Below are 16578 nucleotides of genomic sequence, written 5' to 3'. Positions count from 1 at the left end.
ACCACTATATACCCTGAAGGCCTTACTGATCCGGACCTTCATGCCAGACATGGACACCACCACTATATACCCTGAAGGCCTTGCTGATCCGGACCTTCATGCCAGACATGGACACCACCACTATATACCCTGAAGGCCTTGCTGATCCGGACCTTCATGCCAGACATGGACAACACCACTATACATCACATCATGAAAACTCTACTGACCATGGACTTCAACGGTCTTGTCCCATGACTTTGATCATTCTCCATGCAACTGCCAACCCTCTCTCGTCGTCTAGTTTTATGGACCTTTCCTCAAAAATGTTTTGTTTTTGTCTTTAATTGTTTTTGGCAGCATGTTTAAAATTGATCAACTCACCTGACTCTTTTGGTTTTTTAATCCAATTATGACTAATTTTAGCTTCTTTACAAAGTTTCTGTTCCAAATTTCATCCACTCCAACCTTACCTAACCTATCCACTTCTTTCCAGATTTGGTCATTTGCAAACTCTGATTCAGTGGCCAAGGTAGACATGTCTTAACTTTGAGAGGATATGGTTGTTAACAACAGTTTGTTTGTATTTAATGACACACCTAGAGCACATTGATTTATTAATCATTGGCTATTGGATGTCAAACATGTGGTCATTTTGACACAGTCATAGAGAGGAAACATGCTACATTTTTCCATTAGTAGCAAGGGATCTTTTATATGCACAATCCCAGACAGGATAGCACATACCACAGCCTTTGATATACCAGTCGTGGTGCACTGGCTGGAACGAGAAATAGGTTATGTTAACAGTTCTCATTCCCAAACCATCTGATACCAATCGATATTTTGACAACAGCCACCATGCCAAGACAGACTCTTGCATGCTTGAAGGAGCAGAATGTAGCCCAGTGGTAAAGCACTAGCCGTATTTGTGCTTGAGCACATTGGCTATTTCTCATTCCAACCAGTGCACCATGACTGGTAAAGCAAAGGCTGTGGTATTTGCTATACTGTCTGTGGGATAGTGCATATAACAGATTCCTTGAAAAATTTAGGTTTCCTCTCCGATGTCAAAATTACCAAATGTCCGATATCCAACAGCCGATGATTAATAAATCAATGTGCTCTAGTGGTGTTGTTAAATAAAAACAAACTTTAACTTCAACTGGCAAGCTTGAGAGAGCTGTAGAAGAGTGACTTGCATGTGGGTACAACACATGGACAGTGGGACAGTAACAATGTTTAGCATCCAACTGTAAATGGCCGTCATTTTACAGCAACAAGGTGCACAAATTAAAGTTAGTTAGGTTTTTTACTGGAGAACATTGGTTTATTAATGATCATCAGCTATTGGACATTTTGTAATTTTGAAGTATAGTCTTAGAGAGGAAACCTGCTACCGTAGCAGAAAATATCTTTTATATGCACCATCCCACAGACAGGACAGAACATACCGTAGCATTTGATATACCAGTTGTGGCAAAACAATTATTCCCAAAGACTAATGTTTTCATATCCTATTGTCCAGCTTTTCTCCCATGATATTAGTGTAAACAAATAGCAGCTAACCAACATGGTAATGTATACTTTTTAATTATAAATAAAAATAAAATAAGATAATAAAATATATGAATAAAAGTAATTTATTTCCCATGATCTATATTTAAAGTATAAAAATTAATATAACCTCAGCACAAACACTAGGTTTAAGCTTCGTTTTGTGCAGTAAAACTTGATGATTATTAAAATATGAATCAATTTTTAATTTGTTTAACATGCACTAAGTCAAACATCCTAGTTTCGTTGGACTGGGACTGAAATTAGTAAGAAAAGATGGATATCAAGACTAATGAAGAGGTAACACAAAGTGATGCTGTTGTCACTTATAACTTAACATTTTGTCTTCATCAATGCACCTCCCCCCCCCCCCCATGCCCCCCCAAAAGAAACAACAACAATAAACCCAACACCTGAGCCAATTTGTGCCTAAAACTACATTGTATTACATGCATTTCATAAATGAATACCTGCAAGTTTGTAAAAAAAACCTTACTATATGGGATTAAGGGGAAATAACTGCCTAATAAAATTAAAAACAAAAAACACACCAGTGTTGTCTCTAGTATATACATGTACAAAAAGGAAATTATTTTTTCAATTTAAAGACACCACTAGAGCACATTGATTTATTAATCATTGGCTACTGGGTGTCAAACATTTGATAATTTTTTAGGAAAGTCTTAGAGAAAATCCACTATCTTTTGATTAGCAGCAAGGGATCTTTAATATGCATTTTCCCACATAGGACAGCACATACCACAGCCTTTTAAATACCAGTCATGGGGTACTGGTTGGAACAGGAAAAAAAAGCAATCATAGAATGGTTCAATCCATCAATGTACTTTAGGCAAGTACTCTACTGACTAAGCTAAATTCTGCCCCATATTAATTATCGGTCATTTAATTCTGATACATGGTCTTTGGAGTAAACTTGCTACATTTGTTTTTCACTATCACCAAAGGATATTTTATAGGCACAGCTTATACCATGACCTTTGATTTAGGACAGGAAAACTGCATGGGTCTGCCAATGGAAGTCGTTCCTGCGACCCAAGTACATCAGACGAGTGCTCAATCAACTGATCACGATCCCGCCCCTATACGTACAAAATGTATCAAAATGTTCCCAAGAACATCTGTGGTTCAAGGACCTCATAGGCACCTGTACAGGGCTTGAACTTACCGATGGCACCAACGACAATTGCCGTCATCGAGATATAAATTGCCATAGGTAGAGAGCATCACTGAGGCACTGTTGTGCCATCAGTAAAGTTCCTCAACAATGGTAAAATGTATACTGCCAATATTTAACATTTGCACGTTTGAAATGTCTACATACATATTTTCTGCATATGTCAGTTTAAATATTGCCATACACAGGCTCAACATTGCCGTCAGTGGGTCGTCTCACCCATGGCAATTCTATTAAAAATTGCTGCGGAAGACAAATTTTTAAGTTTGAGCCCTGCCTGTATATACCATGTGGCTTTGTGTTAAAAGTATCAGTTGTTACATTATAATTTTATATGCATTTCGTGCCACTTGAATATTCATAAATCGGGGGGGGGGGGGGGGGGGGGGGGGGGAGAAGAAGTGGAAAGTCTGCTTTATTATAATTTAACAAAAACAAAAACAAAATTAAAATTAAAAATTGAGTCTCTTAATACACTCCAGCAACTTGCCTCTGAACTACAGCTTTCTGAAGGCAGTATCAATACTTAAGTGTGTTCCCAGCAGCCCCCTTCAGAAATTTTCATGTATCTTAATATACATCATTATCCAGGAGCAGAGCACTGAATTTATTGTTAAGATCACAGTCAGCAATAACATCATACATAGGGTCACTGTCTGTGTTCACATTATCATCAGCATCATCCACCAAGTCAGAAGCTGTAACTGTTCCAGCTTTCTTTTTTTCACGCTTCCTTGCTGTTTTCTTTCTCTTACTCGCTGAATCTTGGAAGAACTCTGCAGAAATTGCTCCTAAAATGGCCGTCTGCATTTTGGTGAACAAGTCGGCAAGAGGAGAACCTTTTATCAACATCCCTTGTATGCAGTGGTTCGCATCTACCCTGGTATGAAGATCTCTACAGAAGTTGTACAAAAAGGTGCAGTTCAAAAGCTTTGTCAGACAGGGTTTTGAAAAGGGATACTGTAAGACCTGATTCAGATGGATTGTGTCCAAGAGGCAAGCCTGGAGTTGTGAAAACCCATGAGTAATCTGAGGCTCAATTGGATTCGTATTCGTTACTTTCTGCATCTCCCGGTGGTGTTTGGAAAGGTTATTGCACACCATGACCAGTTCCTTTTCTGTAGCAACATCACAGCTTTCTGAAACACTCAATTGGCTCACAGGTTCCGAAACATCACAATGTCCATTTTTCTTACTTTCATGCGTTTCATCTTGGTTTCCTTGACTAGTAGGCAGCAATGACAAGCACCCCCCAGAACGACTGCTTTCAAGTCTGGCTTTGACATGGAGAAATATGATGCAAACAAAGACAGCATCTAAATGATGCCTTGTCACCTTAGGTTCAGCATTATTAAGCCAGAAAATAACAGATGCCATGATTAGCTGCAGGTCATGAGAAAAGAGATTAACAAAGTCCACACTCAATGACAAACTTTCAGTAAGAATTTGCCTTTTACGTGTTAGTGAGCAGTGTGGAATGTCACTCACTCCTGGGAGTTTCCCATACTCTGGCAATTCCATTACTGGGTCAACAAGGGTCTTCTTCAAATGTTTGCGCTCTCTCACATATTCCTCAACAGCCTGGGCTTTAACCGTTAGACTTTGCTCTTCGAGTGACGAAACATCTTCCTTTAACAGAATACCATACATCACCTTCCTGATCCTCTCAGACCTAACATATGTCGAGGGCTGTCTCAGGTCTTCAACCTGGGTCTGCTGGACAATTCGATGCAGAACTATGGAGTTCTGTATGTAGAATCCACAACAATCTCCACACCTGAGAGACTGGACAAACCAAGTAGGAAGTGATGTTCCATTATATGCCTTGCATGTATCAGTGTACAGAGCAGCTTCTGCTCTTGAGTCACCTTCAAAATACTTCTGAAGGTCAAATGATTCAAAGGTTTCGGGATCAATGTAAGAATCTATAGACCTGGTTATTATCTTTTGAACACGTTCTTTACTTGCAGAGCTGAAGTATGCAAGAAGGGATTCAACAGCATCAGTTATGTTGTGGTTGTGCTTCAGCCAATGTAAAATGGCAACCATTTTAGAAAACTTCTTGGACATTATCAGTTTATTCTTTTTAGATTTCTGGCAATATTTAAGCTGAGAGAAGAAAGGTTCAAAGACTGTGGCATCAACAAAGTCGTTTCCCACCAAAGTTGCAAAAAGAGGCATGCATGACTTATCAACACCGTTGACACTTTTAACAAAATGCTCGATGTGAAACAACTGGGAAGATACATATGGAAATGTTTTGTGCGTGTCTTCATCTTCACCATAGGTTATTCTGAAGTCCACGTAGTCTAAAATGATAAGCCCAGCTTTCAAATTGAAGATGAAAAAATCACTGTCGTTACTGAGGACTGGACAGTTCCAAAAATTGGCTAAAGTAACCAGTTGTCGATCAGCTTCAAAGTCACATGTCACGTGAGGAATTCCCACCAAGTCTAGTGTCGTCTTGAAGGTTTCGTACGCAAGAATGGGAAGGACTTTCCCACGTTTTCCATTGGAAATCAATCCAGCAAGGTGAATTCTTTCTTTTGCTCTGTAAAGGGTGGTTTTTAGCTTTCTTCCATCAGTTTCATACCCACCATCAAACACAACGAAAGGTTCAATGTTACATGATTTCAATGTCTGAAAAATCTCTTTGACCTTTTTGGAATACTGGTCATAATCCCCACCGAACTGATACCTCACATGGCAATAGTAGTATAAAAAGTAATAGAAGTTGTTCCCATCTATCACTAGTTTACTGTCATGGAAACGGTAGTCTTGGAGGAAGTGAGGATTGCTGTCAATGTATGATGTGAACCCATGAACGCCCATTGTCACAACTCTAATATTCTAACATCTTTCAAACTGATTAATTAGAAAAGTTGATATCAATATGTCATTCAGATTGTTTCCTGCTGTCACGAATTTGGTACCATGTTTATAGCAAGTCCTCAAGTGAAGTCTTCTGTTGATAAACAGTGAAATCCCATTGCCTGTTGATCCTTACAGCACAAAAAACAGATCCTGCAAGGAAAAAATAGTATCTATGTGTAAGAACATTGTTGTTAAGTTCCATATTGTCAGCCTTTTGGCATAATTGCCTAGCTCATTTTCAGAGCTTTTGAGACCAATGGAGAAAACTTATTTTTATACGAATTTTTTTTATTTTGTTCAAATTATTTTAACAACAATTAAGAAGAACAAATGTTGTTCTTGTTTTAATCAAATAATCTTTAAATAATTAATTTCTGTGTGTACAAAAATCAGTTTATTCCACTAGTCTCAAAAACTCTAAAACTTGAGTTATATGAATATGACTAATCAAGACATTTTATGCAAATGAATTCGTTGAACAAAGTGCCTTTTTTTTTTTTTTATCACTACGTGCATTCATACACTGTTACGCTGTCAGCTAATCTGAGGTCATGACCTCTCAAAATGCATATCTTGCAATGTCGGAGACCAAAAATACCCCATGCATTATAATAAAACAAGGAAAGACACATTATAATAAAACAAGGAAAGACACATTATTTTACAAACCTTTAGGCACAACACCACGATTTGTCACCTTTACCTTTAATACTAATTCAGTAACTGATAACAACTGTACAAGTGGTATACTTCCACTTGTAATAGTTACAAGTATAATAATGGTCAGCAACATGAGACGATTTGTCACCTTTACCTTTAATACTAACTGATAACAACTGTACAAGTGGTATACTTCCACTTCTAATAGTAACAAGTATAATCAGTGTTCTCGCTGGGTGAAAATTAAAGGAGGGCGGCCGCTCGGCACCACACCCTTCAAAAAAAAAAACCCACACCAATAAACGAAAAGCAAAAAAAACAAAGGGGGGGGGGGGGGGGGGGAAGACAAGTAGTTTGGTTACCATATTGTTTTGTGTTGGTAGACTTTGAAAAAACGACATACTCCTTATTTTGCCTACAAAAAAGTGCAAAGGGGTTTATAAAAAGACTCGTCTTTTAATTGAACCGAAGATGATATCGGTCTGACATTCACGGGCAGTTCCGGTTTTGCTGGACCGATCACAGTTTTAATATTATTATTTTTAATAAAGATTTCAAGATATACAAAAAACAATAAAGATGTCTGTAAAGTGATCTAATGTCAGATACATTTTTGTTATTTCCATCTTCATCGAATGAATCGATCGCTGTGATAAAATATCGCCAGCTGATAAAAAGTAGTTTCGTTTTTGTAAAGACGGTGTATATATTATTTGGCACTCAAGATAAATGACTTTAATGATAAACACTACCACTTCCGTTGTTTTTATAAGCGTTCATATTCCCTCAAAATTAAAAGTTTACAATATTTTATAAAGAACTACTGAATAAACAGAATAACAGAAAGTAAAAATCATCAGTTTCAAGCAATTATATCTGCAACTGAGGACAAAATATCAAACGATAGTTAGTGGAAACAAAAGACAGAATGACCGTTCTGATCACGTGACAAATTTGGCGCCAAATAAGAGGGTTTTTTTTTCAATCGGAGATTGCCGAATCCGTAAATTTAAATAAATGTTTTCATTGCTTACATAAAATATAACTTTTATTGTGTCTGTCAAACATACAAATGAATACACATATTAGACAAAATAGAGGCTGTTAAAAATACTGTTAAATTACGTTACGGTAACTGTCGTAAATGTTTTGTCAATTGCTTTTTAATACACAATGCGGCTTGTTTCTTTTGATGTCCAGTGTCAGTGTGCAGATTGATCGTGGGTTTTTTTGTGAAAAAAAAAGTGCATTTGGAAATAGCAGAGATAGGTGCTGGAAAATAAAGAGGGGCGCTCAAAAATAAAGGTGGGCGGAGAACGTGAAAGGAGGGCGGGAAAATGGAATAGTATAATATCCGCCTGGTACCCCCTTTTAGGGCCTTTATTATTTTTAGTTAGGGTTAGGGCTAAGGCTAGGGTGAGGGGTTAGGGTTAAGGCTAGGAGTTAACGATACGGGAGAGGGGAGGGCCTGAGCGGAGTAATTAATCATGGTGTGCAACCTTTAGAAGCTGCATTATTTTTCGCTATCATTTAAATTTTATCATCATTTAATTAACGAGAAATAGATTCCTCGTGAAATAACATGTTTTACCTCAAACACTTAAGCACATCCATGCGTAGACAACCAACTAATCACAACGTAAAGTCGAAAAATATGTCTGATTCCTATCCATGTCATACCACCTGCCTTATTATGTTAGAGTTATTTCCCTTGCAAAACAAGAACAACAAAAATTGTCTTCATGTTTGGAATTTTGTACGCTAGTTATGCAATGAAGTAATCACGTACAGCTTTGCATTTTAAAAATAAATTATTTGAATTTTAATTATAGCATATGTTAGTATTTAAATCTATTGTTGTCCGTTTTTTTTCAGTTAATTAAACTAACAATGTCGGTAACAGAATAATTCATGTAGGGCCTAGTTGAAGTGCCATAATGATAATGATCATGATAAAAATTGCTTCTTTCAAACTTGGTTTCTAATTCATGACTAAAATAACAATTTCGGCCTGTTATTTAATTATTATTTAAACATTAATTGGAAGTTCAGTAAATGTCAACACATTAAAAATACCCCCATCAATTATCTCCCAACCACCCCCCCCCCCCCCCCCCCCCCCCACACACACCCGAACCCTGACCATAGACATTTATTTTGATGGATAAAATAGTGTATGATTCTATGAAGCTTAGTTTTAAAGCAGACCGTAGACATTTATTTTGATGAATAAAATAGTGTATGATTCTATGAAGCATTGTTTTAAAGCAGACCATAGACATTTATTTTGATGAACTAATTTGATTTTATGATAAACTTGTAGTGCATTTGTTTATTTGTTTTTGAAACAATGTTTTTCATGGATATAACTGTACATTGAGGGAAAGAAATAAAGATTTTGAAATAAAAAATTAGTTTAACATTACATTTTTATTTGAAAGTATAATATCTTAAGATAATATCATTTAATCCAGTCTTTCATATCTAAGGTGTGCTTTTACACCCAAGTTCACTTAAATTGATCTTGGAAGCATTTTTATCATCTACCTAAAGATGTGGTAACAACGTGCTGTTTGACAAGCTGCTGCTTTTACACCCAAGTTCACTTAAATTGATCTCGGAAGCATTTTTATCATCTACCTAAAGATGTGGTAACAACGTGCTGTTTGACAAGCTGCTGCTTTTACACCCAAGTTCACTTAAATTGATCTCGGAAGCATTTTTATCATCTACCTCAAGATGTGGTAACAACGTGCTGTTTGACAAGCTGCTGCTTTTACACCCAAGTTCACTTAACTTGATCTCGGAAGCATTTTTATCATCTACCTAAAGATGTGGTAACAACGTGCTGTTTGACAAGCTGCTGCTTTTACACCCAAGTTCACTTAAATTGATCTCGGAAGCATTTTTATCATCTACCTAAAGATGTGGTAACAACGTGCTGTTTGACAAGCTGCTGCTTTTACACCCATGTTCACTTAAATTGATCTCGGAAGCATTTTTATCATCTACCTAAAGATGTGGTAACTACGTGCTGTTTGACAAGCTGCTGCTTTTACACCCAAGTTCACTTAAATTGATCTCGGAAGCATTTTTATCATCTACCTAAAGATGTGGTAACAACGTGCTGTTTGACAAGCTGCTGCTTTTACCGTAGCCAGCCTCGGTGTTTGAATATCATTATATAGATTCAGTAATTATTCAATGTTTCTATTCAAAACTTACACAAATCACTCACATGGAGATTACGGTGTGAGTTATTTATTTATAACTCGTCTGATCTTTTCAAACTTGAAGGACTGTTTAAACACATGGCAAAACATGTAAAGTGGAATGTTTAATCATTTTCTTACACACACGTTGGTGTAATAATAATAATATACACACGTGTAACAACAATTTAAAGACTGGCTGCTACTAGGTGATGACCAGATCACTACTGCCATAAGAAAAGCACAGTCGAAATCAATTGCTTTGTGACATATTATTTAACATGAAATTGATTTTCTATGACACATAAGTTAACTGCAAGTACAAACACCATAAATAGGTTTTAGTCAGAAAAGACATTTAAATTTATTTTAAACCAGGTTTCTTGAGGATATAATATTATAAGAAATAAAATATTACATTCGTATCTATTAGATACCATTTATCTTACTTTCGCTTGTTGGATACATTTTAAAAGAACTTGTAAGATAAATGGTATCCAATGGCCACTCATGTAGAATTCTCTATTTATTAAGCAAGTTCTTATTTTTTATTTTCAGGTGACAGAATGCTGAAGTATTATCTGATAGCCACATTGGCTCGACTGGGTCTCATTGGTTATGGACAATGGCAGGACTCCACGATGGCCGTTAAATTTACAGATGTTGATTATTATGTCTTCACGGATGCCACTGCATTTGTGGCTCAGGTAATAGCAAATAATTTGTTGTGTATCTAGTCCTAAGGTGATAATGAATTATATTTGGGTGTATGCCTGACATAATAATTAATGACTTTTGTGTGTATGCTTATTGAAATTTGTGGCAGGATTTAGCTCAGTCGGTTGAGTGCTCGCCTGAGGGGCTTGCATCACAGGATCGAACCACCTCAGTGAATCCATTCAACTGATTGGGTTTTTTCTCGTTTCAACCAGTGCACCATAACTGGACAAAGGCCATGGTATGTGCTTTCCTGTCTGTGGGAAAGTGCATATAAAAGATCCATTTCTGCAATAGGAACATTTAGCGGGTTTCCTCTGTCCTCGGTTGACTACGAGTCAGAATTACTAAATGTTTGACATCCAAAAGCCGATGATTAATTAATCAATGTGCTCTAGTGGTGTCATTAAACAAACAAAACTTCTTATTGAAATTTTACTATGAAATTTTAGGTAGTATTTTTTTTAAAACTAAGTGTGACCTTATAATTGTTTTCAGAATTTTGAATCAAATTGTCAAAAATACGGTCAACTTTCAGTGAAAAAACAGAAAGTAAGAAAAACCTAAATATAAAATTAATAAGTCAGTGTTTCTGTTGTGTCTAAGATTTTGTTGAACAGTACATAACTTTCAAAATTGTTCAGTGCATTGAACTTTCAAAATCTTATAGTGCATGTAACACACTATTTTGAAATTATGTTTTTATGTTTCAGGGAAAATCACCATACGAAAGATCAACATATCGATACACACCACTTCTTGCATACATTCTTCTTCCAAATATGTGGACTCCAGTATTTGGCAAACTACTCTTCGTTTTCTTTGACATCTTAACTGGAATTCTTATTAACAGACTTCTGCATTCGACAGGCTGTTCAGCTAAAATGGCTGCCATATGTTCTAACCTGTGGTTGCTGAATCCTTTAACAATGACTGTATCGTGTCGCGGAAATGCTGAATCACTCATGTCATTTTTAGTGATTCTGACTTTGTTAATGCTTCATCACCAACAGACATTCGTTGCCGCAGTGACTTACGCTATTGCAGTTCATTTTAAGATATACCCTGTGGTGTATGCCTTACCAATCTATCTGTTGCTTGGAAGAGGAGGTGGTACCAAAGTGGATCCCCAAAAGAACCTGAACAGTATTTTTAGCAAGTTTCTGCTCCAACTACTGCCAAACAGAAACAGAGGCGTCTTCCTTGCAGTGGGAGTCGCTATCGTTGGAGGATTAACATCTTTATTTTATAGTTGGTAATTAATTAATTCATTTCAACTTATTTTCGCGCTTATGTCCAATTAAGGTTCAAGCATGATGACCTAGGCACACACCTCGGCTATCTGGGCCGTCTGTCCAGGCATGATGACCTAGGCACCCACCTCAGCTATCTGGGCCGTCTGTCCAGGCATGATGACCTAGGCACCCACCTCAGATATCTGGGCCGTCTGTCCAGGCATGATGACCTAGGCACCCACCTCAGCTATCTGGGCCGTCTGTCCAGGCATGATGACCTAGGCACCCACCTCAACTATCTGGGCCGTCTGTCCAGGCATGATGACCTAGGCACCCACCTCAACTATCTGGGCCGTCTGTCCAGGCATGATGACCTAGGCACCCACCTCAACTATCTGGGCCGTCTGTCCAGGACAGAAGTAGGCCTAGCTCTGGGTGAACAAAACATTTCACCAAATTGTCTATTAAACTTTAAAAATTGCACAAATCGATAGATAATTTCTTTAAAATTTCAATTATTGCATGAAATTATTTTGCCAAATTAAAATAAAATTCTCCAATTGCTTTCAAAATTCGCAATTGGCGAATTTGACGAGTGCCAGGGCTAGCCCTGATGAAGGTTATTTGTTATTTGTTAGTGAGAGAGAAATCGGTGTAGTCGTCTTGCACGTATCCACTGAATTGTTAAAACTCACTCTGGGTGGGAGCCGGTACCAGATTTCAAACACTACCTACCAGCCTCATGTTCGTTGACTTAACCACGACGCCACTTTAGTCCAATGATAGTTGATAAGGACCTTGAAATGTAATAATTATGGTAACAGGTGTATGTGGTTACCTCCCCTACATCAGTGATGCCCTCCTCAAGCTCTTCGCTCTCTATTGTTATTTGAAGTTATTTGAAGACCAGTGTGCGATTTTGAGAAGAGTCTGGGAGCCCGAGACTCGCAAAAATCATATAGGTCTCTCTAGCTTGGCTAGCATACGAGCCCACATGGCTTGTAAAAATTATTTGTACAAATTACATTGATTCTTCGAAATGACACGGTCAACATATATATCAAAATCCTGGGAAACCACAGTCTTGAATAGCAATCTTTTCCATAATTTCATGCAAAACATGTTGTGTATCTTCTGTTCTATTGGAGACACATGGCAGGGCTCGTTGGGTTGGTGGCGGGCTCTAAAGATTTGCATACAGGGAGACCTGATGACACTTAAATTTGTTAAACCACAATTGCTCACTGAAGACTTTATTTTATTGTTGGTGAACTCCGACATTTGTATTATTTTACAATATGTAGCTACTAAAGAGAAATATAATAATTATCAGGCATTGAAATAAGCATATAGTGTGTGGTAACCCACGTATATGTACAAATTACTATAAAATACAGATTTGGTGACCTACAGTTTGTTTCGCATTTATTAAGTTTACAATTCCTGTTATTACTGCTTTAAAACCCTCCATAGACCCACTCATACTTTTTCTTCATTCATATCACTGTTGTAATTGTATTGATACTTGTTTTTGAATAACACACAATTGTTTAAAATTTAGGTGGCTTTAATAAGATTTTGTGGACAATGAAATACCGTTCTCAACTTTCTTGACATGTGTTAACCTCCTAGTAACCTAAAATGACCATTCTTGACTTATTTCAATTCCTGATTATGACTATACTGTAATAGATGTACATGCAGTTACTTCCCCTACACCAGTGTCACTTCCTCCTCCAGGCCATAACTTTATATTACTATTCTTCAAGGACGTACTCCATTATTTTATAGTTGAGAAGATCAAGCTCTTATAATACTGGCTATAATTCCACATGTTCAATATCCAAAAGCTGATGATTAATAAATTAAGGTGCTCTGGTGGTGTCATTAAACAAAACAAACTTTTGAATTAAAGTAATTTTAATAGAGCAATATTCTGCCTTATTTTTGTATACCGGTATTTACAAATTTACTATTATTACATATACATACACAGAACATATCAATATCATATTCAGGTATATATGCTAAGGGGTCTTTTCATTATGCAATTAGTTGCATGTGATTGAATCATACTGTGAGAACACCTAAATCGGAACAACTTTAGTCTTGTACGTTTTGATTTTTGGAGGGCTGACAAATCGTATGCAACAAACTAATCGCATAACAAGAACACTGCTTAAATTATATATTCAACGTTTTGTGTTATTTCAGGTATGGATGGAAGTTCCTTTTTGAGACGTATCTCTACCATGTAGTGAGACGAGACGTGCGGCACAACTTCTCTCCGTACTTTTACATGCTGTATCTGTCTGGGGAATCAGAGACGTCTCTGCCAGTCAAAGTACTGGGATTTCTTCCACAAATCCTACTCCTCTTAATAATATCATGCAAGTTTTATAGAGACCCGTCATTCTGCTGGTTCCTCAACACCTTTGCATTTGTGGCTGCTAATAAAGTGTGTACAACACAGGTAAGCCAAAATATTAGTATTTTAAAGAAAAATAAGGAAAAAATTATAAATGGAGCTTTATTTATAAAATTGGCTCAGAAAATGTTTTCACCTCCTCCTTCAATGAATAAATTTCTAAATATCCCTGATTTTTAAATTAAATTTTTAAAACAATTTGCTTTAGGTTTTTAAAAATTTATTTCAAGAAACTGCACACTATGTTGTGTTGGAACTTGGTTGAGATAACAAAATCAGAATTCCAGTATGTCTGTATGGCCATTTTCAAGTAACATGGTAACTACATAAGATTTCCTATTTATATTTGAAATTTATGTTATAGTAATCATATATGGATATGTTAAAGCCAATACTATCATCTTATCCAACAAGAAACCTTTCTTTTATATTAAAATTAACAAACAGATGAAATTGTCCTATTTATTGTTCAACATTTTAGGTAATTTTTGACACTTACACCTTTTAATATTTTTTTTTTTTCTTGCAGTATTTTCTTTGGTACCTATGTTTGCTGCCTCTGGTGGTACCTAGAATAAAAATGAACCTCGGCAGAGCAATTTTTCTTACATCTCTATGGTTTTTATCACAGGTTGGTACACAGTCATTTAGTTAATTAGTCAAATCAACTGATGTCACCATGTTTTTACCAATACAACTTCAGAGAGTCTTAATGACAGTTTTGGACATCTATGTTAAACCATCCAGCCAAAGATGTTTTATTATAATGCTGATTCTATTTTAATTAATGTACTCTCATCCTGTCTATTAATTAGAAAGCAAAACAGTTTTCTGGTTTACCCAGTATTGTTGTTAACTCGCAAGCTCGACTTCTCGGTTTTATACCTTATTGGTTTGTATGCTCACCAGTTTGGTTGTTCTCCTGAAGATGTTATTTTTTCACTAACAAAATGTCTATTTTTATGTAAATTTAATTTTAAGCCGATTTCAGTGGAAACAATTTTGTTTTAGTTTTATAAATTTTTTAAAATTAGTTCAGTAAAAGTAGTCTCATGTATGGAACTAAAATATATATATTGTTATAAATGGTTATTAAAGACAAAAATTACCAAATTGATGTTTTTTTCTTCATATTTTCTTTTCTCAGGGTTTATGGTTGTTGCCAGCATACTACCTCGAGTTTCAAGGATTGAACACATTTCTTTTCATATGGATGGCTGGACTTGTATTTTTTGTTGTTAATATGTATATTATGTACTCACTAATTGTGTGTTATAAACCAGAGGATCAGCCATTTGTGCAGCTCAAATACATAGAAAGCGGACAAAGAACATGTTATTAATAATATAAAAGAAATGTGCAACTGTACAGGTTTGAATGGGTATGTTGTGATTTCAGAAATATCCATTAAAAAAAACAATTGGTAATGGAAAATGACTAAACAGTTAAGTGTTATTTCAAAGTTGAATAATAGCAGCTACCCATAAATATTATATATTAACCTTTGTTAAAATATTCAACCGATAACCCACAAAAAATGCTCCGTATGCGAATTTGGTATTACAGTAAATTGCAGCTTGATATCTTTATATTAAATAAAATTACTGACATTAAAAAATCGCTCGAAACCACTATATAGTTGCAATTGTAAAATATAGGACAACCTGGATTTCTGCCAGAGGGTAAAACGGGTATGTTGCCATACCCAAATATGTTTGCAGATTATTTTTTTTTAAGTTAACCTTTTGACAAAATTAATTTTATCATTACTGTATGATTTTCTTAACCCTAACCCTAAACTTAACCCATTTTATTACTGGGGGAGGCCCCCAATACCCTGTTGACTGGGTGCATTCAATTCTATAGCGCCATATCCAAACATTTCTTTCTGGCAGAAACACTGGGACAACGGACCCTGCATTTGATCAGCTATATGCTTTAGATATTACTAGTGCTTCATGACTGGTATGTCAGCATCTGTGGTATGTGTTATCCTGTAAGAGAGAAATATTAATAGCCATATTAAAGATCCCTTTGTGCTAATTAGTAAAGCTGCTCATATTGCAGTGGTTTCCAATTTCTCTCTAACACTGGCAGAAAGTAGCTCAATGGTTAAATAGCTTGCCTGATTTGCAATGGGTTGTAGGATCGATCCCCTCGGTGGACCTGATGTTTCTCATCCCCACCAATTCCATATTAATGGTATATGAAAGGCCATGGTATATCAGCACTGTCCTGTCTGGAGGGAAAGGTTTATAAAATGTTCATCAAGCAGCAGTTTATTATCCTGCCCCAGTGTTAAAATAACCATATGTTAGAACACCAAATAATGTTGTTAACATTTCTTTCATTTTGTCTAGAAATTCAGTTATATTATCATCATCATCATCATCATCATCAAAAGCATGAATGTATATAAAAGAAATGACAAACATAATCACTTCAGTTTTTTATATTTCAATAAACTGATCACATGACATAGAACTTGGGGTTTTTTTCAATTAAGATTATCACAGCTGTGGCATTAACCCCCCAACAACAACAAACAAAAACACAACAATTATTTTTAATTTATAGTTTATTGTATATCACAGTTTGCAGATATTTTATTGTATCATGTTAATGGTGGTGTCAATGTTGTTCCTAAACTGATCACACAGGGTGGGAATGGAGGCAGTTTCTTTTTTGTACAGTGAAACCCCTCAAAACTGGACCCTCTGT

General features: G+C 36.1%; 2 protein-coding genes across 2 annotated transcripts; one reads left to right on the top strand and one right to left on the bottom strand.

Moving 5' to 3' along the window:
* Positions 1-1555: 1555 nt before the first annotated feature.
* On the bottom strand, positions 1556-7959 carry LOC121388695 (protein asteroid homolog 1-like). The gene is made up of 2 exons (XM_041520151.1): positions 7857-7959; positions 1556-5755 (listed from the first exon to the last, which is right to left on the bottom strand). Exon 2 carries the CDS (start codon positions 5561-5563, stop codon positions 3302-3304), a length of 2262 nt encoding a protein of 753 aa, XP_041376085.1. The 5' UTR covers positions 5564-5755; positions 7857-7959; the 3' UTR covers positions 1556-3301.
* Positions 7960-7993: 34 nt separating this feature from the next.
* LOC121388365 (GPI mannosyltransferase 1-like) lies at positions 7994-16334 on the top strand. The gene is made up of 6 exons (XM_041519663.1): positions 7994-8042; positions 10036-10184; positions 10908-11449; positions 13644-13902; positions 14387-14488; positions 15005-16334. The coding sequence occupies exons 2-6, from the start codon at positions 10044-10046 to the stop codon at positions 15197-15199; spliced, it is 1239 nt and encodes a 412-aa protein (XP_041375597.1). The 5' UTR covers positions 7994-8042; positions 10036-10043; the 3' UTR covers positions 15200-16334.
* The last annotated feature ends 244 nt before the right edge of the window (positions 16335-16578 follow it).

This window comes from Gigantopelta aegis, chromosome 14 (genome assembly GCF_016097555.1).
Source record: "Gigantopelta aegis isolate Gae_Host chromosome 14, Gae_host_genome, whole genome shotgun sequence".
Classification (NCBI taxonomy): domain Eukaryota; kingdom Metazoa; phylum Mollusca; class Gastropoda; order Neomphalida; family Peltospiridae; genus Gigantopelta; species Gigantopelta aegis.
This window is presented reverse-complemented; position numbering and strand designations above follow the sequence as displayed.

Coding starts and splice junctions, on each gene's coding strand:
- LOC121388365 (XM_041519663.1), top strand. CDS start 10,044: ATGCTGAAGTATTATCTGATAGCCACATTGGCTCGACTGGGTCTCATT. Junction 11,450..13,643: donor ACATCTTTATTTTATAGTTG/GTAATTAATTAA, acceptor GTGTTATTTCAG/GTATGGATGGAAGTTCCTTT. Junction 13,903..14,386: donor ATAAAGTGTGTACAACACAG/GTAAGCCAAAAT, acceptor TTTTTCTTGCAG/TATTTTCTTTGGTACCTATG.
- LOC121388695 (XM_041520151.1), bottom strand. CDS start 5,563: ATGGGCGTTCATGGGTTCACATCATACATTGACAGCAATCCTCACTTC.